The sequence below is a fragment of the Ambystoma mexicanum genome, chromosome 12 (assembly GCF_040938575.1).
Source record: "Ambystoma mexicanum isolate Mex_15411 chromosome 12, UKY_AmexF1_1, whole genome shotgun sequence".
Taxonomy (NCBI): domain Eukaryota; kingdom Metazoa; phylum Chordata; class Amphibia; order Caudata; family Ambystomatidae; genus Ambystoma; species Ambystoma mexicanum.
In genome coordinates, this window is record NC_090936.1 from 351,775,674 (window position 1) to 351,793,573 (window position 17,900).

The following is a 17,900-nucleotide window of genomic DNA, read 5'->3' on the forward strand; positions in this document are numbered from 1 at the left end:
TAACACAGGCATGCCCAAAGTGCAGGGAGATAAACACAGATATGGTGCATATGTTCTGGGCATGTGTAGAGATCGGCAGATTTGGGGAGAGTTAGCTCAAGCATTAGCACAAGCAGAGATAACCCTGGATGTTGGATCCCCCATGGCATGTCTGTTAGGGGGCTTCCCAAGGCCCAAAAGAGCTAGACACGTGAGCAACTCAAGGACTTGGCATACATACTGGCGAAACGCAGAATAGGGATAGGATAGAAAGCAAAAATGAGACCAGCAGTGTAGATGTGGTGGAGAGACCTGTTAAAATGGGCTAATACGGAGACTGTGGTGTGGCAGGAAGCGATAAGAAGGAACAAGGGGAGGGGGAGTGGACGTTTGGAATCAATTGATAGGGGGCCCGGCCACCTCTGAACAGGGTGCCAAAGACGTGGTGGAAACTCTTGAACAAGTAGATACCAAAGCCAGGAGGGTGGATGAGGAATGAAGGAAGGAGATGGTAGATTGGGTGTGACGTAAGCCTGGGTTGGGTGGGTGATGCTGGGGGGTGGCAGAAGCAGACAGACAAATTTGATGTGTAATGTTTTGTAAATGGTTACATAAGTCTGCAAGTTGTCATGGTTATGTTAAAAATAATAAAAATTGTTCCAAACAAAAAGGATGGAAAAAGTATCTCTTAGCAACTCAAGCAATGGTATATACTGAAGGATGATGAGAACATTATCTTTTACAAACAAATGTTCCTTAAGAATAGTAGAAATGTCTCTTTTATACACCACTTTCTTAAGGATGAAGTACACCACTTCAGTAGCCCCCTTCTTTTGTGTGTCACACAGCACCTTCAGTGCCGTGGCACAGGGTTGTCTTTGAGACTTACCCCGACTCCATTTCTGAGGCTGACTACAGTCCCCCAGAAAAGGGTAAAGTTGCCATTAAGTTTACTTAGTCAATCTACCACAGATTCAGTACACCCCATCTTCCATGGAGTACCGGAAAGAGTTAATTCGTATCCCTTTTTATCTGTACCTCCTAGAGCATTGTTTCGCTCTTTTAACATTTAGACTTGGCTGGTGGCAGTGGTATCTACCCTAACTTTTCTACCGTGGGTATATTAGATAAACGTGGTATTGTTCTTGGCTATTACATTAGCCCCGAGCATAAACCTGCTTGACCAAATTGTCTTTCTTTTGGCTCCGGTTGGGTTTATTCGGCATTTCTTTTTGTTAAAGTCCTTCTTGTGTTTTACTTTGCGCGGCAAGCCCTCCACCAGGTGCCTAGGTTTCTAGGTGGGCTGAATGTGAATGAGGGGTGTAGTCACCCCTGTACAGGGTATCCTAGGAAACCCAAGTCACACTTTACCATGATTGGCTGAGGTGGTTGTCCAGGCTGGGCAACCCCCCTGCTGGGTGATTGACAGCCAGGCTGTGTGAATGGGGGTTTTGCGCATAAAAGGCAAGTCTCTTGTGCTAGCGGTCAGAGAGTCGCCACTGGAACTACAAGGAACCAAAGAGAAGCGGAGAGAATGACAGCTGCTGCAACTACCCCGTCCCGGTGAAGCCCTGCTGCAGTCCTGAGCTATCTACCCTTCAATGACTAAGAGAAGATCCAGTCCAGAGTCTTCTTCCCTTGAGCCTGGTGGGGATAACCAGCTCATCTTCCACAGCCAGAGGATTCTCTTCCTTGGTCAAAATCGCTGCACACTGCTGTAGTGGTCTGGATAGCCATTTGAAGAGCCTCTCCTGTTTTTAAGGAGCGCACCTTTTATTCATTGTCGCTGCCGGCTTCATCCCTGTGTGGTGCAGACCCCCTTCAGACATCCTCCTTCACAACGAAGCTCCAGGAATCGTGGGTCAACTGCCAGGGCACCAGCTGCACCATTGGAATAAGGTACTGTGTTCTGCTTGAGGAAACTGGGTGAACCCCTTTTCTTCATCTCCAAGGCTTCCCCTTGTCTTCCCTCCTTCTTATAACTTTTGCTTCCGAACATTGACAATATCGAAGTACTCTTGGCTACGTTGAATCGTGAACTGTCTGACTGTGTTATCTTCGGCAACAGGCCCCCGGTGTCATTTGAGCCTGGCTCTGGCCCTTTGACCCTTAAACTCCTGTTTCTGAGTGTTTCTCAATTCTGTCTGCCTAACCAAAATATTGCCTGTGATTTTTGCCTCCAACTCCCTCTGGGTATCTCAGGTGCTAAGCGTGTTTTTGCCCCGGTAGCATTTCATGTCACGGATACACGTTTATTTAGTAGACCGAACTGTCAAAAAGTGATCTCAATCGTATTTGCGGTAACGTGTTTTGTTCGTAACACCGGTTCATCCAAACACAGGGTACTTACCTGGAGACATACTGTACAAAGTGAATTGGTTAGTTGTAGTATATTTGATGTGTAGTTTGTGTTTAAGTTTAATAGAAGTGTTGTGTTTATAACAAATGGTTTAAAAATAAATGTACTTATATTTTTCTACATGAAACCTTGAGTCAGTGTTTGCTTGAGTCACAGTAATTGTGGTCCCTTTGTGTAATCTCTGCTACTGCTCATATACTCTTGAGATAAGCCTGGCTGCTCCCCCACTGCCACCACTCTGACATAGTAGTACAGGCTTGTACCAAAGGTAAAACTTGTATTGCCACCTGTAGGCTTAATTGTGTGTAGTGGTCCCTAAGGGCACTGCACAGGATTCTGCCTAACAATATTAAAGATGGTCTCCTGGTGTACTCTCCTGCCAGGAACCCTATCATAATGTCTTTTTCTTTCAAACAACTTATAAACGATGGTCTCCAGGTATACTCTCCTGTCAGGAACTTTTTTACAATGTCTTTTCCTTTCACATACTCTAAATGCATTACCTAGTGTACTCCCCCAGCCAGGAAACCCCCTCTGGGCTTTGGTAGATCATCTGGTATACTCTCCTGCCAGGTATCTTTCCCACAAGGGTTTACTGCCTGATGCAACTCTTTCACCAGGTCTTCTTACAATCTTTTCTTTATCTTTCAGTTCTCATTAAGTATAATTTTTATCTGTTATTGCCTCAGAATGCATAAACCATGTGTAGTTAATTTTTCGCTCTTATTTGTCTCAGACGCTCCTGGAGTCTCTAGTTATATGTTATTATTATTAAAAAAATGTGTCTGCACCTTCATGCCTGCGGGGCTATAGTACGCATTATAAATGCCATGTAATGTAATGTAATAACCCAGTTGTACTCCTTCACTTTTTATACTTTATTGGCTCCAGGTATTACGCGTTCGAACTTCCCCCATACTGGCATCTCATATATGGAGACTTGTTCAGGTTTTGTTTGTTAACTTAATTGTTAGTATTCATTGGCTTGTGGCAATGCTTGGACAAATCTTCCCCATGTTGACATATCATATATGAAGATTTTCAATTGCTTCATTAATGTTCATTTGTTTATCACAACATTTATTACAGCTTTCCCCATTTTGACATCAAATATAAGGAGACTTGTGTACACTCTGTCTTTCTATATCATTTAGTAGATATTCAAAATAGGTGACGCCCCCGGGGCTCAGAATGCTACTGGGCAGACTCACCGTTGTTTGCTGGTGTTCCCGACCTGTGGAGTATGGCTGCGGCGAAGTGTGTGCATCAGGAAAGTGTTTCCCACTCTACAAACCCTCCTGCGGTTCTCCCGCTGGCTTCTCCTTCATCCCCAGGTGGAACTGCTGCTCTTGGTTGCGAATGCATACCTGACAGCCTTCCCACTGCAGATGGCTCCTCAGTGTTTCACCTGCAGTACATATTATGTGTCAGGAGTTTGGGCAGCAAAGTTGCAGCTTAGGTCCACTTGGCAGGTTGGGTGGTTGGCCCTGCCACTCAATGGTACAGACCAACAACTCATTGAACAGCTAACATATACATGTTAGAATATTTGCAACATCATCAAATACAGCATCAGAACACATTGTGAGAATGTACAGAAGAAAGGGCGTCAGCGAGAGGCTGAGAAAAAGGGAGATATTAGAAGTGATTCGCTTTGTCAGCAGTTTGCGGTATCTGTGCAATAACATATACTCCAGTTCTCCAATTTCACCAATCTCTCAAAACACGGCTCTTTCAACACCACCTGACCAAGGACTAATTGAAATGGATGCACATACCAATGCACAGACCTCAGAGTATTGTGCTACTGTTAAAAGATGCCAGCCCAAAGGCTGGCTACACACACTCTGTACAGTGCTCTGTTGCTCTCAAGCTAGGTCCGTGCTTTACACAATAAAATACAAAATAAAAAATATACTGACATGACGTAATGCACCTGGATTGTACGCAGTGAAATGCTGCATTACTGTAAGTGGCTGAACAAAGGGAGGGGGACAGAAAGCAAGACAAACCGTAGAGAGAGAGAGACCTGCACTCTTACCAGCAGCAACATACTTTACATTGATAGCACATTTACATTAATAGCCTTCACCTGCAAATTAATCCGAGCTGCCAGACCATTCCTCTCTAGTGCCAGCTGTATTACCTTGGTTAATGCTCTTATCATGTCTAGACTAGACTATTGCAACACCCTGTATTCAGGAGCTAACAAGTGTGTCACTGACAAACTCCAAAGATTGCAAAACAACACCTTAAGAGCAGCATTGAACATCCCATTCAGAGAGCACATTTCTAAATTCCGGAAAGAGGCCCATTGGCTAAAAATAAAGGACAGAATTTTCCTCAAAACCATATCCATTACCTCCAAATGTCTCAACAACCTTGCACCTCCTTACCTATCGGAAAAAATCACCAGGAAGTCCACAACTCGACCTTTGAGATCTGCCAACAAATTCTTGCTCGATATACCTAGATTTAAACTCACCACGGCTGGAGGAACTAGCTTCCCAGTCAAAGCTGCGCAAGCATGGAATACACTCCCAATAGACCTTAGACGTCCACTACATTATGTCAGATTCAGAACCAATGCTCTCAAATGGCTTCGCTCTAATGACCCTTAACTACTGCACCCTGACAACGACTGCGACTTCGTTTCACTGCACCTGTCAATACTATTGCAGCTTGCACTTTGGTCCTGCTTGTCCATAGCTACAACCGTAGGCACTCACTAATTTACGCAATGTTAGTTCTGTCCTGTGTCCTGTATCTAACTAGCTATATCTTTCCACGTTCCATGAATGGAATTGTTTATACTACTTCATTGACTGTATTCATATTGCAACCACCTGTATCCACGTATGACAAATGCCTGTACTATTTTATTTACTGTACTACACACTGTATCCACATGTATGCACAAGCCTGTGACAGGCAATGTAACTAAGATTTGAGAATTCTTATACTGCTGCGCCCAGCTGCCCAAGGGATTGGTGCGCATTATCAAATTAATAAACAAATAAACAAACATAATAAATGTGGAATTAACCATATAATTTGCAGTGCTTTCAAGATCCTGTGGCTGTAGGTGGGTGAATGCCGATTCCTGGGTGTGCCTCTGTGAAGGAAAAGATTACAATAGAAGATTGAGGCACATCACCACATGCATATGTGAAGAAGAACACATTGCAGGAAGTTACACAAGCGAGTAAGACATAGAGCTGGTGAGGCATTGACAGCAGTGTGCATTATATACTGTTCAATGCCATATTGTACTGAACAGTAATGGTCAAGGGGAGACAGTTTACCTGATAGACAGTTCAGTACTCACTCTTTATTATGCTGACCACCCTATTCTTCCGTGCCACCTTAGCAGGCGTCGCAGGATTCTTTTCAAGGCATCAGGACCTTTTTGCGCTTCAAGCTGAGAGTTGTCCGAGCAAAGCCTTGTAAATGATCATCACATCCATGATTAGGGACTACTATATTCCAATCCCGAGAAGAACATTGATACATTGGAATACAGCCCAAACTTTTAAACACACACTATCCTTTGTCCTAGCTACAAAGATATTTGTGAGCTAATTTCAGAGGGGAAAAGCCGAAAATGAGGTGCGAACAGGTGGTTGGTCAAAGCAAGGTATGCCTGTGTAGTAAGCCTTCATTTTCTTTGGTTGGAGGTATGACTGGTGACACTGCCTGTCTATTCTTGCAGTATCTATTATGCACTGTATTCTGCCTAATGGGTGTGATGAGCATTCAGGGCTGCTTTTGTTCTTCTGACTTGATAAAAGACAGGCGCACCCCCAGTACAAGGATGTAGTTGGATGTACTTGGATTTGACCTGCATCTTTCAGCAATCTTTCTTATACTCAGGCACAGGAACCTGGTTCCTTTAATATTCAAAACAGCACTAGATTTGACTTGGAGAAAACATTTGTAGTTTTGCACACATAGGTAAGTCACAGGGCATTACTGTAGCTTTGCTTACAGAAAATTAGAAGGGATATGCTGCTGTGCTCTTCCCCCTGATCGGTATAGAAATGCTGTATACAGAAATTTGTAATTCACTTATCTCAGCTGAGGGATCCCAATATGGATCCTCTGGAACCAAGACCATGGATGCAAACCATGTGCATAATGTCCAGACTATTCAGTAAGCACACATTGTGATAATAAAAGTTGAGATCTGCAACCCCTTACCATTCACCATGCTGACTGGTACTGGTAGAGGCTGTAGTTGGCAGCTGAGTTGCTGCAGTCTGTGGCAGTCTACTCTCTCCTTCTCTACAGAGACCTGAGTCTCTCTTCAGTTGCAGTGTGTTCCAGTTTGTGGGAGGACCCATAAAAACTCTTACTATCCGCGGAGTGGCCGCTGAGTTGGCAGCTGAGTTGCTGCAGTCTGTGGCAGTCCGTGGGCAGGTCTGGCGGTCCACCTCTTCATGGAGTCTGAAAATCATGACGAAGAGGGTCACTGGATGCGGAGTGCCAGCTTATCCCACAACAGACCAGATTCTAACCGGGGCCTCTCGGCCCGCTCAACCCCAGGATCTCGTGGCCACCCACCATTGACACTGACTCTGTCTAAAGAATCAAATGGAGCAATAAACGCTGTAAATGCGCCAACATCAGCCGCTCGTGCGGGTCGCTTACCCTTACCCCCCCTTCTCCAGAACTCACCAGACTTGGATGACTTGGCTGATTCCAGTGAACTCCATACTCCAACTTTACTGGAAGCCTTACTGAGAGCAGCTTCGGGAGCAGCATCGGATGTTCCAACACAGCCTGAGGAAGGTCCGGCGGCACAAACTCCCGGCCCGCACCCAGTGCAGCCTGCTGAAGGGCGGTCTGCGAGGGACTCGCCATCCGGTCCGAGTTGTGCTTCCGGGCTCGCCCCAAGGAATGAGCTTCAGCCCTTCCCTCCTCCTGCATTCAAACTCACCGTTACTACGGCGCCGGAGTTGGGTGTTCGCAGCCCGCTGTTCGAGGCTTCTGCAGTCCCCCGGGGAGTCCCGAGCGCAAGTGCTGCTTCCGCGCACTCGGTGCTGGGCGACACAGAGTGGGGGCGGGGGCCTCGCCCTATCCCCGGCACGTCATCCGAACAAAGGCTGGTGGAAGCTTTGTTCCCCGCCCCAGAAGGCGCGGCCCCGCCTCCGAGTGGAGGCGTGGCCAAGTGGCTCCAGGAAGGAGACAGGCGGCCAACGTTAGAAGGAGGAGCGATGCGTGGCCCCCCCGGGAAACATTGTTCAGGTCGATGACTCTATTGAAGATCTGGGGGAGGTTAACAAGTCCTCTACCTCGCTTTCTGTTACCCTTCCTCCAAAAAAGAAAAACAAAACAAGAACTGGACCAAAAGTGTCTGATCTACCAACGTCAAAAAATAACAAAAAAAATAATAATTCATCAGACTCTACAAAAAAAAAACATCCGCTTTGAAGGTTCTGTCAAAAACTGTCATATGTAATTCCTTGAAGGAATATTTCGTGAGTCAAGGGAAAAGGAAATATGATGTTCTAAAAGAACTCACAGACACAGAAATATTGGAAGTCACCATAGAACATCCAATAGGACCAAAACAAAGTCAACCTACCTTAGTTGCAACAAAGGATCAAAGCAAAGTAAAGGGCCCTCTCGGTGATCCTTTTGCAAATATCGAAAACCAGAGGCCACTTCGTCCTATTCTTCCTTCAATCGCGACAAACTTACCCTCTCCAACTAACTCCAGTGGTGTCGCTCTGAGTCAAGAGCTTGTGCAAGTTAATTCCCCTTTGTCAGCTCCCAACTCTTTGCCAGCACCAATCTCTACAGAACCGGTGTCTCCGCGCCTTCTCCTGCCCATCACAACACCATCGGCGAGAGACCGGTGACCTCAATCTCTGTCCGAGGACCTCCCTGCTTCTCCAATCAAGTCAGTTCCAGTAGCAAACCACACAAGCTCTCCAATAGGTCGTCCTGCACATCGTCCAGTTTTATCGCCAACTTCTAAGGACCCAAGCCCAACAAAAAGTGCAACACAGGTCCCTTCACCTCAGACTCAGCCTCCAGCCACACCAAGAAGCAAAAGAAAATCAAGAGAGCAGCAACATGACGAAACGCAGAAAGATACACCTACAAAAAGACTGGACCTGGCAAACTTAATGTCTGCAATAACAATTGCCCTTGCCCCGTTCGGTAAACTGTACGAGGCAATAAGCGACTCACCCAAGGACCAAACAACTTTACTTGCAATGACTCACACTAAGTAGATTTTTCTGGAAGGATACATCACAGCTAAAGAAAAACAGGACACTGAATTGTTCAATAAAATCCTGCTGGCGCCCCTGAGAACTGGGCCAACATCCGAGCTTCCACTCCAGAGCACCATTGTTATCAAGGATTCAATAGACCAAGGCTCCCAAACGGAAATTAGCAACACAATCGGACAACAGTTGGTTCCTAAACCTCCAGCGGCAGACAAAACGTTGCTTCCTGGAAACTGTCCTGATCACCAAAGCAAACAAAAAAAGAATCAGTCTCACCCTGGTCACCCCGACTTAACCGACCTATTTTCATTTGGAGCCAGCATCCTGGGGAACTCAAAGCCCTCCATACAACCAAAAGGGCCATTAACTAAGTTGTCAGTAAACTCGAAACCCTTGGAGACACAGTCTGGTGCACAGACGCCCGCAAAGCGGGTCGAGAAAGCAAAAACCTCACTACAGGCCGACAAAGTCTCAGACCAACTAAACCCAAAAGAAAGAAAAGGATAGGCTCAACAAGCAGGTCCCATGGTCAGGCCAAAAGAGAAAGAACCCAAGGAAAATTAATCCTCAAGGCCTACGTCGAAGAGCTCTCAGCCAGAGAAAAGTTCCTCTCTGGCTCCCTCAAGACATTCACCGATTACAGCAGAGGACTTTATGAGAGACGAAAATTTCATGAACTTAACCCTCCATCCTTCACCTACGAATGCCGCCGACCCCCAAAATTGGCACTTTGGCAAGCAAACCACGTCTACAAAACTCAACAAGATTGCCTCTCCAGTCTCAAAAAAACGCAGGCGAATGAGTGGTCCCCGCACGGAAGAGAGCCAAGCAAACAACTCCAGATATCCGAGAGGTCCGCTAAAGTTGAGAAACCTTTCATCACCCCCAAAAAATTATCAAAAAGGAACGGATCTACGGTTCCATGAGAACCCAAAACCAGGAAATAGAAGATGCCCGGACAGTCTTCGAAGAGGATCCAGCCCGCAAAAGCAAAGCAGTCCCTACAGGCAAAAATACATCTCACGACTCCGAAGACCTCAGCACAATCTGTCTCCTTCTATCATCTTTAAGCTAGAACAGATCCCGCAAAACTCGGAAGCGATAACCCTGAACAGGGGTACAGTCCTGAAAATCTTGAAGCACGCCAGAGACTTTAAGCACCTGACGACGGCTGACTTAACGCTAGTCGAGCCATACCACAAAGGACATAAGGCAAAGCCCTTTTTTCACGTTAAAGTGCACGCGGTGAGGCGGGGTTCCAAAGAAGGAGAAATCGACCTACTCAAAAATGGCTACACCATCACAGAGTGGACAAGGTCAACAGATAAAGAAATCGAATACCCGTCGGATACGTACACCAAGCAAAGTCATCCATAGTGGCAGCTCAGAGGAGCCCGCAGGAACATCTCAAACCAGCGAGCCATCGGACGGCCACTTTTCATGAACTTAGTGCAGAGGCCAAACGTTCAAACAGGAAAGATAACCAAAATCCCTCGAGCTGGGAAAGAGAAAGGAGAAACCCAAGTACAGTACCACACAGGGTACCTAAACCAACAATTACAAATTTGAACAACAAGACAAAAGAAGTGCTGAGTGAGAGGTCCCCTCTTACACCCCCGAAGACCTTGTCAACATTCACTCCAATCAAACAATTGCTAGCGTGTTTGCCTATAGCTCCAACGCCCTCGATGAAAAAATAACAATTAACACCAATGAGTCTGCTAGCGAGAGAAAAGACTCAACCATCACCTTCAACGGCCAACCATAGCATGAGAACCCAAGGAAGCTCCGACCTTAAAATGATGTCTTGGAACACAAGAGGATTCAGCCACTTAACAAGACCAGGTGAAGTCAACCTAGCGGAGTACGACATCATAACGCTACAAGAAACATGGCTCATCGATAAACCGGGAATTGATGGTTTCTCTGTAATGGTCTCGCCAGTCAGCAAAGGGCGACTCGGTCCCCCGTCTTCAGGTCTCTTGGTAGCAGTCTGGCTTGGCGCTGGTCTGACAATTAAGAAACGCCTAGCTGCAACCCAGAACCATCTTGCGGTTTTGGTGGAATGGGTGAGACCTTCCTTTCCAGCCTCCAAAAAAAAGGTGAGCAACTGGCTGGCAATAATTACAACGTAATGGAACCCGCAGTCTATCACAGACGAGAAATTCCTCAAAATTATCATAACAGAGATTGATGGAATTTTGGCATCAAAGGAAGAGCCATTAATCATAATAAGCAGCGACTTAAATGCCAAGTGCCCGAAAAATGGGCAGATCGCCAACCACTCACAACCAAAAATACAGACAGAGTCTCGAGGGCAGAAATGGCAATCACTCATGAATACCAGGAACCTCCATAACATCGAGGAGGCCCTTCCCCAGGTATGTCACATCCCGACTTGGGAAAGAGGTGTTCAAAATGGGACAATCGACTATATCTTTACATCAGAAGGTCTGCTTACTCGGATAACATCCTTTGAGGTCCTACGGACCGCCGCCAGTGACCATAACATCCTGAAAATCAGTTGGCCCTCAGAGTTTAGCACAAGGGAGTACTCGTCTGAAGTTACGGAACCCACAGCCCAAGGAAATCATCTCAGACTCACGACTGAAAGGATCACAGAACTTACAAGAAACTACACCAGGCAGCAGTAAAGGGAGGCAGGAGTCTTAATATCTCCATCAGACTACCAACCTCTCCTACACCCTTACTATTCTAATATACAAAAAAAAGTAAGAGTCACTGCGCACCCGATCTACGAGTACAACATGGAGTTGGTCATTAAAAGGCGAAATCTGAGGATATTGAAGAGACAAGATTTTAATTTAAACACAAATAATGCCAAGAAAACCTTCTTGGAAGAAGAAAAGAGATACAAGTCATGGCTAAGATTCCACAGATTTGCCCTCTACCAACAAGACGCCGAAGAAATTTTGAGAAAACTGGCGGACAAAAGGTCTGGAGCTTTCTGGCAATTTATAAGAAAGATTGACAATCCCTCGACCCTCCTAACAACAAACTGTGTCGCGGAGGACGCCTGGATATCTCACTTTTCTTCCACTTTTAAGCTCCCCACGCAGAAACCAGTCATCACAGAAGAAGCCCCCGAAGTTACCATCTGGGAAGACTTCTCAGATATTGACGACATCGTGACAGCCATAAAAAGGCTAAAACCCTCAAGAGCACCTGGACCCGATGGAATTACCAACATTGATCTGAAAAACCATCCGATAGAATGGGCCACCTTCATCAGTCAAGTTTTCAAAAACGGTACCCTCTCTAGAACAATCCCTGGCGCTTGGACCACCTCCTTGGTCGCCCCAATCTATAAGAAAGGAGACAGGGCAGTCCCTGGCAACTACCGCGCAATTGCTCTGCTAGATACGATCAGAAAGATCTATGGGTCGTTCCTGCAAAGAAGCTTTCAAACATGGGCAAAATCTGCCCTGTGCAACGACCCTTTCCAAGCGGGTTTCATGAAGAACTGTAGAACTACAGTGAACATCATGATCCTTAGCATTTTAAAGAATAAACTCATGGAAGGATCTGGAAAGGTTTTTCTTGCTTTCATCGACCTCACCCAGGCATTTGACCGAATTGACAGGGAGATGCTATGGTCAAAATTGGCCTCCTGGAACTGCCCGAACACAATACTGGACCCTGTCAAAGTCCTTCACACCGGAACCTCAATGAGAGTTAAACTGACCCACAAAGGCCTACTTTCCGAAGAAATACCAACATTACGAGGAGTTAAGCAAGGAGTTAAGCGAGGATGTCCCCTTGCCCCGGCTTTGTTTATTTCATTCCTAGGCGATTACAAAGAGAGTGCCAACCAAATAAGATCTTTTCCGCCAAAAATTGGCCAAACAACTCTGGCTCGACTTCTATATGCTGATGACATTATCCTCCTCGACCAGACAGAAATCGGCCTCCAAAGACAACTGGATAACTTGGCCTCGTACATATCTGCAAACAATCTGGAGATAAGGAGAAAACGAAAATCTTGATAATGGAAAAACCATCCGGAAAGAAGTCAAAAAAATTGAGCTGGCACATTGAAAAAGCACCCTTGGAGGTAATTAAAAACTTTAAATACCTGTGAGTGATGATAGACAGTTCCAAAATAGAAGTATCAATGCAAAAGCACCTGTGGGAAAAAACACGGAAGCTAACAACACAGGCTCATGTAATCGACAGGAAATATTGTTGGTTCTCACTGCTACCGGTGCTAAAATTCTATAAAGGGAAAGTGGTGCCGTGTCTGGTCTACGGAGGAGAAGCAATGCCTGCGATCCCATCCACAATTTGGCAAAAACTGGAGGGGTACTTTTGGCGGAAAGTTCTTCAATTCCCAAACTCGACATCCATTGCAGCCATCAGAAGAGAATTGGGCCTTCGCTCCCTGAAAGCAGTAAAAGAGGCAGGAGAAATGGCCCTTTTTAGGATAGTGCTTATGTCTGAATCTCCACTGTTATACAACCTGATAAAAATGTAAATGAACAACGAGAGCTGCAAGGCATTGATAGCATGGGGGGGGCAAACAAAGAACAAGCCTGGCTAACATTGCATGCACAGAAGAGATACTGATCCAAAATCCAACCAAAGTCAAAAAGAAAATGTACCAAGAAGACTGGATAGAAACCCAAACAATTACAGAAAAAAACAAACTGCTGGTGCATCTACCCCCCCCCAAGCAAAAAAACTGCACTCCACGACTGAAATCATTAAAAGATTTCCGGACAGAGCTCTGCGCTTAACCTTCCTAAGGGCAAATTCGGGCCGTCAGGGGGCTCTCTACGACAAACCATTGTCGCCTGTGCAAAGTTTCATCAGAAAAGGAGTCAGTGAAGCACCTTCTGCTAACTTGCTCAAAGACTATAAAATGGAGAAGAGCGTTCCTTGGCTCTTTAATCGAGCCATTCTCTTTGTTTGAAGAATAAGTGTGGTGGTGTCGTCTAATGAGTGGCTCAAAGCCTTCATGGTCCCTAGCAACAGCAAAAATCCTAAGTACGCCTTGGACGAATGGGCGAAACAATTTACAGTGAGCTTGGCCGACTAGTCAGGTGCAAGGTCTAAAAGCAATGGACTCAAAACAGACAAACCAATACAGAGCAACTAAAGAGAAAGAAAGAAAGAAAGAAAGAAAGAAAGAAAGAAAGAAAGAAAGAAAGAAAGAAAGAAAGAAAGAAAGAAAGAAAGAAAGAAATTGAAAAACACTTTGCAAAATCATAAAATTGATAAAAGCAACAAAAAGAAAAACTGTAGTCAAAAACATCTGGAAAGCCAATGGTTAAAGATCCATGATTAGTGCAGTGGCAAAAATATCACCTCTGTAATGCTAGGGAATATTTTTGATTATTTTAGGTGTGCTTTTCCAGTTTGTGCACTCTAATCTTATATTTTGTTGGAAGAGAAGCATTGTGTTCGAGAGATCAAGTCGCCATAATAACAGTCTGTGGTTTTCAATTTTTAGTATTGACTGTTTATGTTGATTAAAGCCTGTTAAGAACAAATACTTTAGTGAGTGTATAAATGTTCAATTTTTAATGCTGCATTGAACATACATGGAACTGTTTTGCCTGCCAACCAACACCCCAGCTCCATCCATGACCACAGGTGCTGGTTGGGAGCTGCCACCAAATGCCCATCAGGGAGTTGATTGATAATCGCAGCAAATTCAATGACTTTGGGGGAAGCAGCGTTCTGTAGCAATGTTAACAAGCACTTCAATGGGACACCAAAGTCAGGGTGCAAGAAGGGAGGACAAAGTATATGGTGCCTGACACACAAACGCCCAGTAATAAGGGGCCTGTTAGTGGGTCTTTTTTAAAATGTATTTTGACCCTTTTGTTTGATGCCCTCAAGCACCACTATAATCTTAATTCTAAAAGCATATGAAAAAAGAAGTGATGAAATAAGAACCTGGAAATCATAAATACATTCTCAAAAAATTCTGCAGGTGTACACATTATAGAACCCATTAAAAGCAGCAATAGCAGATCGAATCATGCAACACAATTGAATTATGGAATTAGGAGTCATCCAAGTGATGACGCATTGCCCAATTGATGAGGCTTACACCAGGTTTGAACCTTGGCCCCCAGCATACCATTGGTACACCAGATAGGCATTCAACCCTGTCTATGTCTCACTCTCACACAATAAAGAATAATTCTTCCAAAAGAACATGAGTAATTTGTTCGCTTGTCTCAGTGCAAGACGATATGTCTAGACTTGTTGATGCGGGTGGAGTTGGGGCTCTGATTCTGTTGGATCTGTCTGCCGCTTTTGATACGGTGGACCATCCTATCCTTCTTTCACGTCTAGCAGAAATCGGGATCTCTGGCCCAGTTCTTGCTTGGTTCACTTCCTTTCTCTCAGATCGCACTCAGACCCTCACTATGCCCCCCTTCCTTTCTTCCCCCTGTTTCCTCACCTGTGGTGTCCCCCAGGGATCGTCTCTTTCGCCGATTTTGTTTAACATTTATATCTGGGCGCTGGTCTGCCTGATCCGCTCGTATGGGCTTAATTGTTATTCCTACGCTGATGATACTCAAATCCTGATCCGTTTGGATCAGGATCAAACGGTAGTCTCAGCCTGCCTTCATGACTGCTCAGAGGCAGTCGGTGCCTGGATGGACCACAACTGGCTGAAGCTCAATGGCGACAAAACGGAGGTGTTGCTGGTGGGTTCCCCCCCAGCCCCTCATTATGGACTCCCGCCTTCTGGCCTACGTCATTGGGTCCTCTGCCTTGCCCAGTCAACAAAGTGAAGAATCTGGGGTTTTTTCTCTCTGCTTCCCTATCCATGTCAAATCAGGTGACAGCCGTTTGCCAATCCGCCCACCACCAGATTAGGGTACTAAAGAGGGTCCTCCCTATGATCTCGGTAGCTATGCGTCCTCCCGTGGTGGCTGCGCTAGTCCTCTCACGGTTGGACTATTGTAACTCTCTGTACCTTTCTCAACCGGTGGGCCTCCTCCAACGACTCCAACGTATGCAGAACCTGGCAGCCAGACTAGCCTCCGGCTCCCCTTATGGTGCGCATATCTCGCCAGTGCTTTGCCGACTCCACTGGCTTCCAGTGGCCCAGCAAGTTAAGTTCAAGTCACTATGTATTGTCCACCGGGCCATTCATGGCTTAGGAGCTGAGTTCCTTCAATCCAAATTCTCCTGATATATCCCGGAACGCAATCTCTGCTCCTCGGCCACAAACTTACTTGCTGTTCCCAGGTATAACCGGGAAAGACTTGGCGGCAGAGCCTTCACCATTGCTGCGTCCAAGCTTTGGAACACCCTCCCACTGCCACTCAAATCTACACCTAACCATCTGGCCTTCAGGAAATTTCTGAAAACCACTCTATTCTAGTTCTCCGACTTTTCACTGTTCTTCCTGGTCAGTAGCTTCCTCACCAGTGCCATGATGCCTCTGGGTGACCGTGTGCTCTATAAGTTCAGGTAACATAACATAACTCTCCTAGCTCTTCCAGCAATATCTTTGACCAGGGCCAACGCACAAAGTAGCAGATTCTCACAACCTCCCTTTAATGACAAGGAGTCATCCAGTGGTCAAATGATAAACAGTGTCTTGAAATGGGTTGGGCAATCAATTTTGAAGTGGGACTGGGCCCAAATCACTGCCAAGATCAACAGCCAAAGGGGCCAATTGAGTCAATAAAAAAAGCAATATGTTTCGAAAATGCTCCCAGGTACCATATCACCATCATTCTCCTGAATGTGGATGCAGGGAACAAATATGCAGATCGACTTAATTATTTTGCCAAATCCACAAATCCCTAGCAGGGTGAGTGGTTCCATAACCAGGGTTCTTGCATGTATGCAGCAACAGCAAATGTTCGAGCATGGAATAAGAATAGCCACATGACCATATTTTGTCATTTTATATGTATGTGCATTATGTTCACTCTAAACAGGCAGCAGCCCACCGCAAGCTAGAAGGATAGCTCAGAAGCAATGTGCAATGTGCTTACCTTGGGATGAAGACAATTTCATGAAACATGGGTTAGGTCTCTGATGCAGTGTTTAGAACCTGGATGGGTCTAGCATTAAGCATGATATAAGTCACCAAAAACATGATTACAATAAGACATAGACCCAATACCATTCCTTACAACACCAACTTGTCAGGCCATAATTAGTTGAAATAATAGATTATGTAGGCAATTTGGATGTGAGGGGGTATTATCTAGCAGTGGGAAGGCATTACAATGCTTGTGAATGTGTATCTGCCTTTCATATGCACCTTGCATAGGGTATACACTGAATGCATGCAGTAATCTTTGTCAGCTAAGCTTTTCCATGACTATTTTCGAATCCTCATATTGAATTTGCACGATCCGGAAATGGGAAGAGAATACCTCAGATGTAACCAGACCACTGGAAGTGATGTCAACCATGGAAAAATATAAGGTATTCGATCATTTAGGAGGATGAGGCTATATGTTGAAAAATTCAGCACACTGTAAAATTCCCACCACTATGCGCCAAAATGGGAAGACCCAATATAAATAATAGTTAGATACAGTGGAGATCAGAAACATTGTTTTCTCATATTTTTTTGGTTTAAGTATACATTCCACTGGTTCAATTAAAAAAACAGCTAAGTCATACCTGATGTGCCAAAATATAAATATTGTGCCCAACATCCTTTGGTGAAATATGCTCATCTCCACTGTGCTCATCATAGTCACCTTCCATGCCTTGATTATAAGCATTCTTCATGACTTCGACCTGAAAACACACGGTAGGAAAGGAGGAATGATTACAGGTTGTGGCAAGGAAATAGAATTCATGTATACTAGATAGCTTTCATCAAATCACAGCTCACCCACAAATAACCTATATTACTGTAGGCAGACACTATATACACTCGGAACAAGTTACTTACCAGTAACTGTTGTTCTCCAGCATGGATCTGGCATGGATTCACATGCTCATGAATATTCCCCGTCGTCAGGCTGGGAATCCTCGGTAAAGAAAAAATCAGTATCGTTTCTGATCTGTCTTTCTCAGTAGTAACCAATCACTGGTCTCTGGGTCATACTGCCCCCAGCCAATTACTGCCCTCTCCCTAAGCCCCTCCCCTGGCAGCCATCCTCAGATTTGGTAGCACGTAAAGTGACAGTATGACCAAGTGAAGAGCCGCAGAGGGGTAGGAGGGAGGGTTCGCATGTGAATCCATGCCAGACCCAGTTACAGGTAAGTAACTTGTTCCTTCTCCAGCATGGGGTCTGGCATGGATTCACATGCTCATGAATATAAGAATACATAGCAGTAAACACATGCACAACCACGGGAGGTGG

General features: G+C 45.2%; 1 protein-coding gene across 9 annotated transcripts in view; it reads right to left on the reverse strand.

Annotated features, from left to right (window-relative positions):
• ITPR2 (inositol 1,4,5-trisphosphate receptor type 2) overlaps positions 1–17,900 on the reverse strand; it is a 4,412,221-nt gene that overhangs the window by 690,434 nt on the left and 3,703,887 nt on the right. For all 9 annotated transcript variants that reach the window (XM_069628470.1, XM_069628469.1, XM_069628465.1 and 6 more), the window contains one exon: positions 17,209–17,328. In XM_069628470.1, coding sequence (XP_069484571.1) covers positions 17,209–17,328 — 120 coding nt within the window. The remainder of the gene's footprint in view (positions 1–17,208; positions 17,329–17,900) is intronic.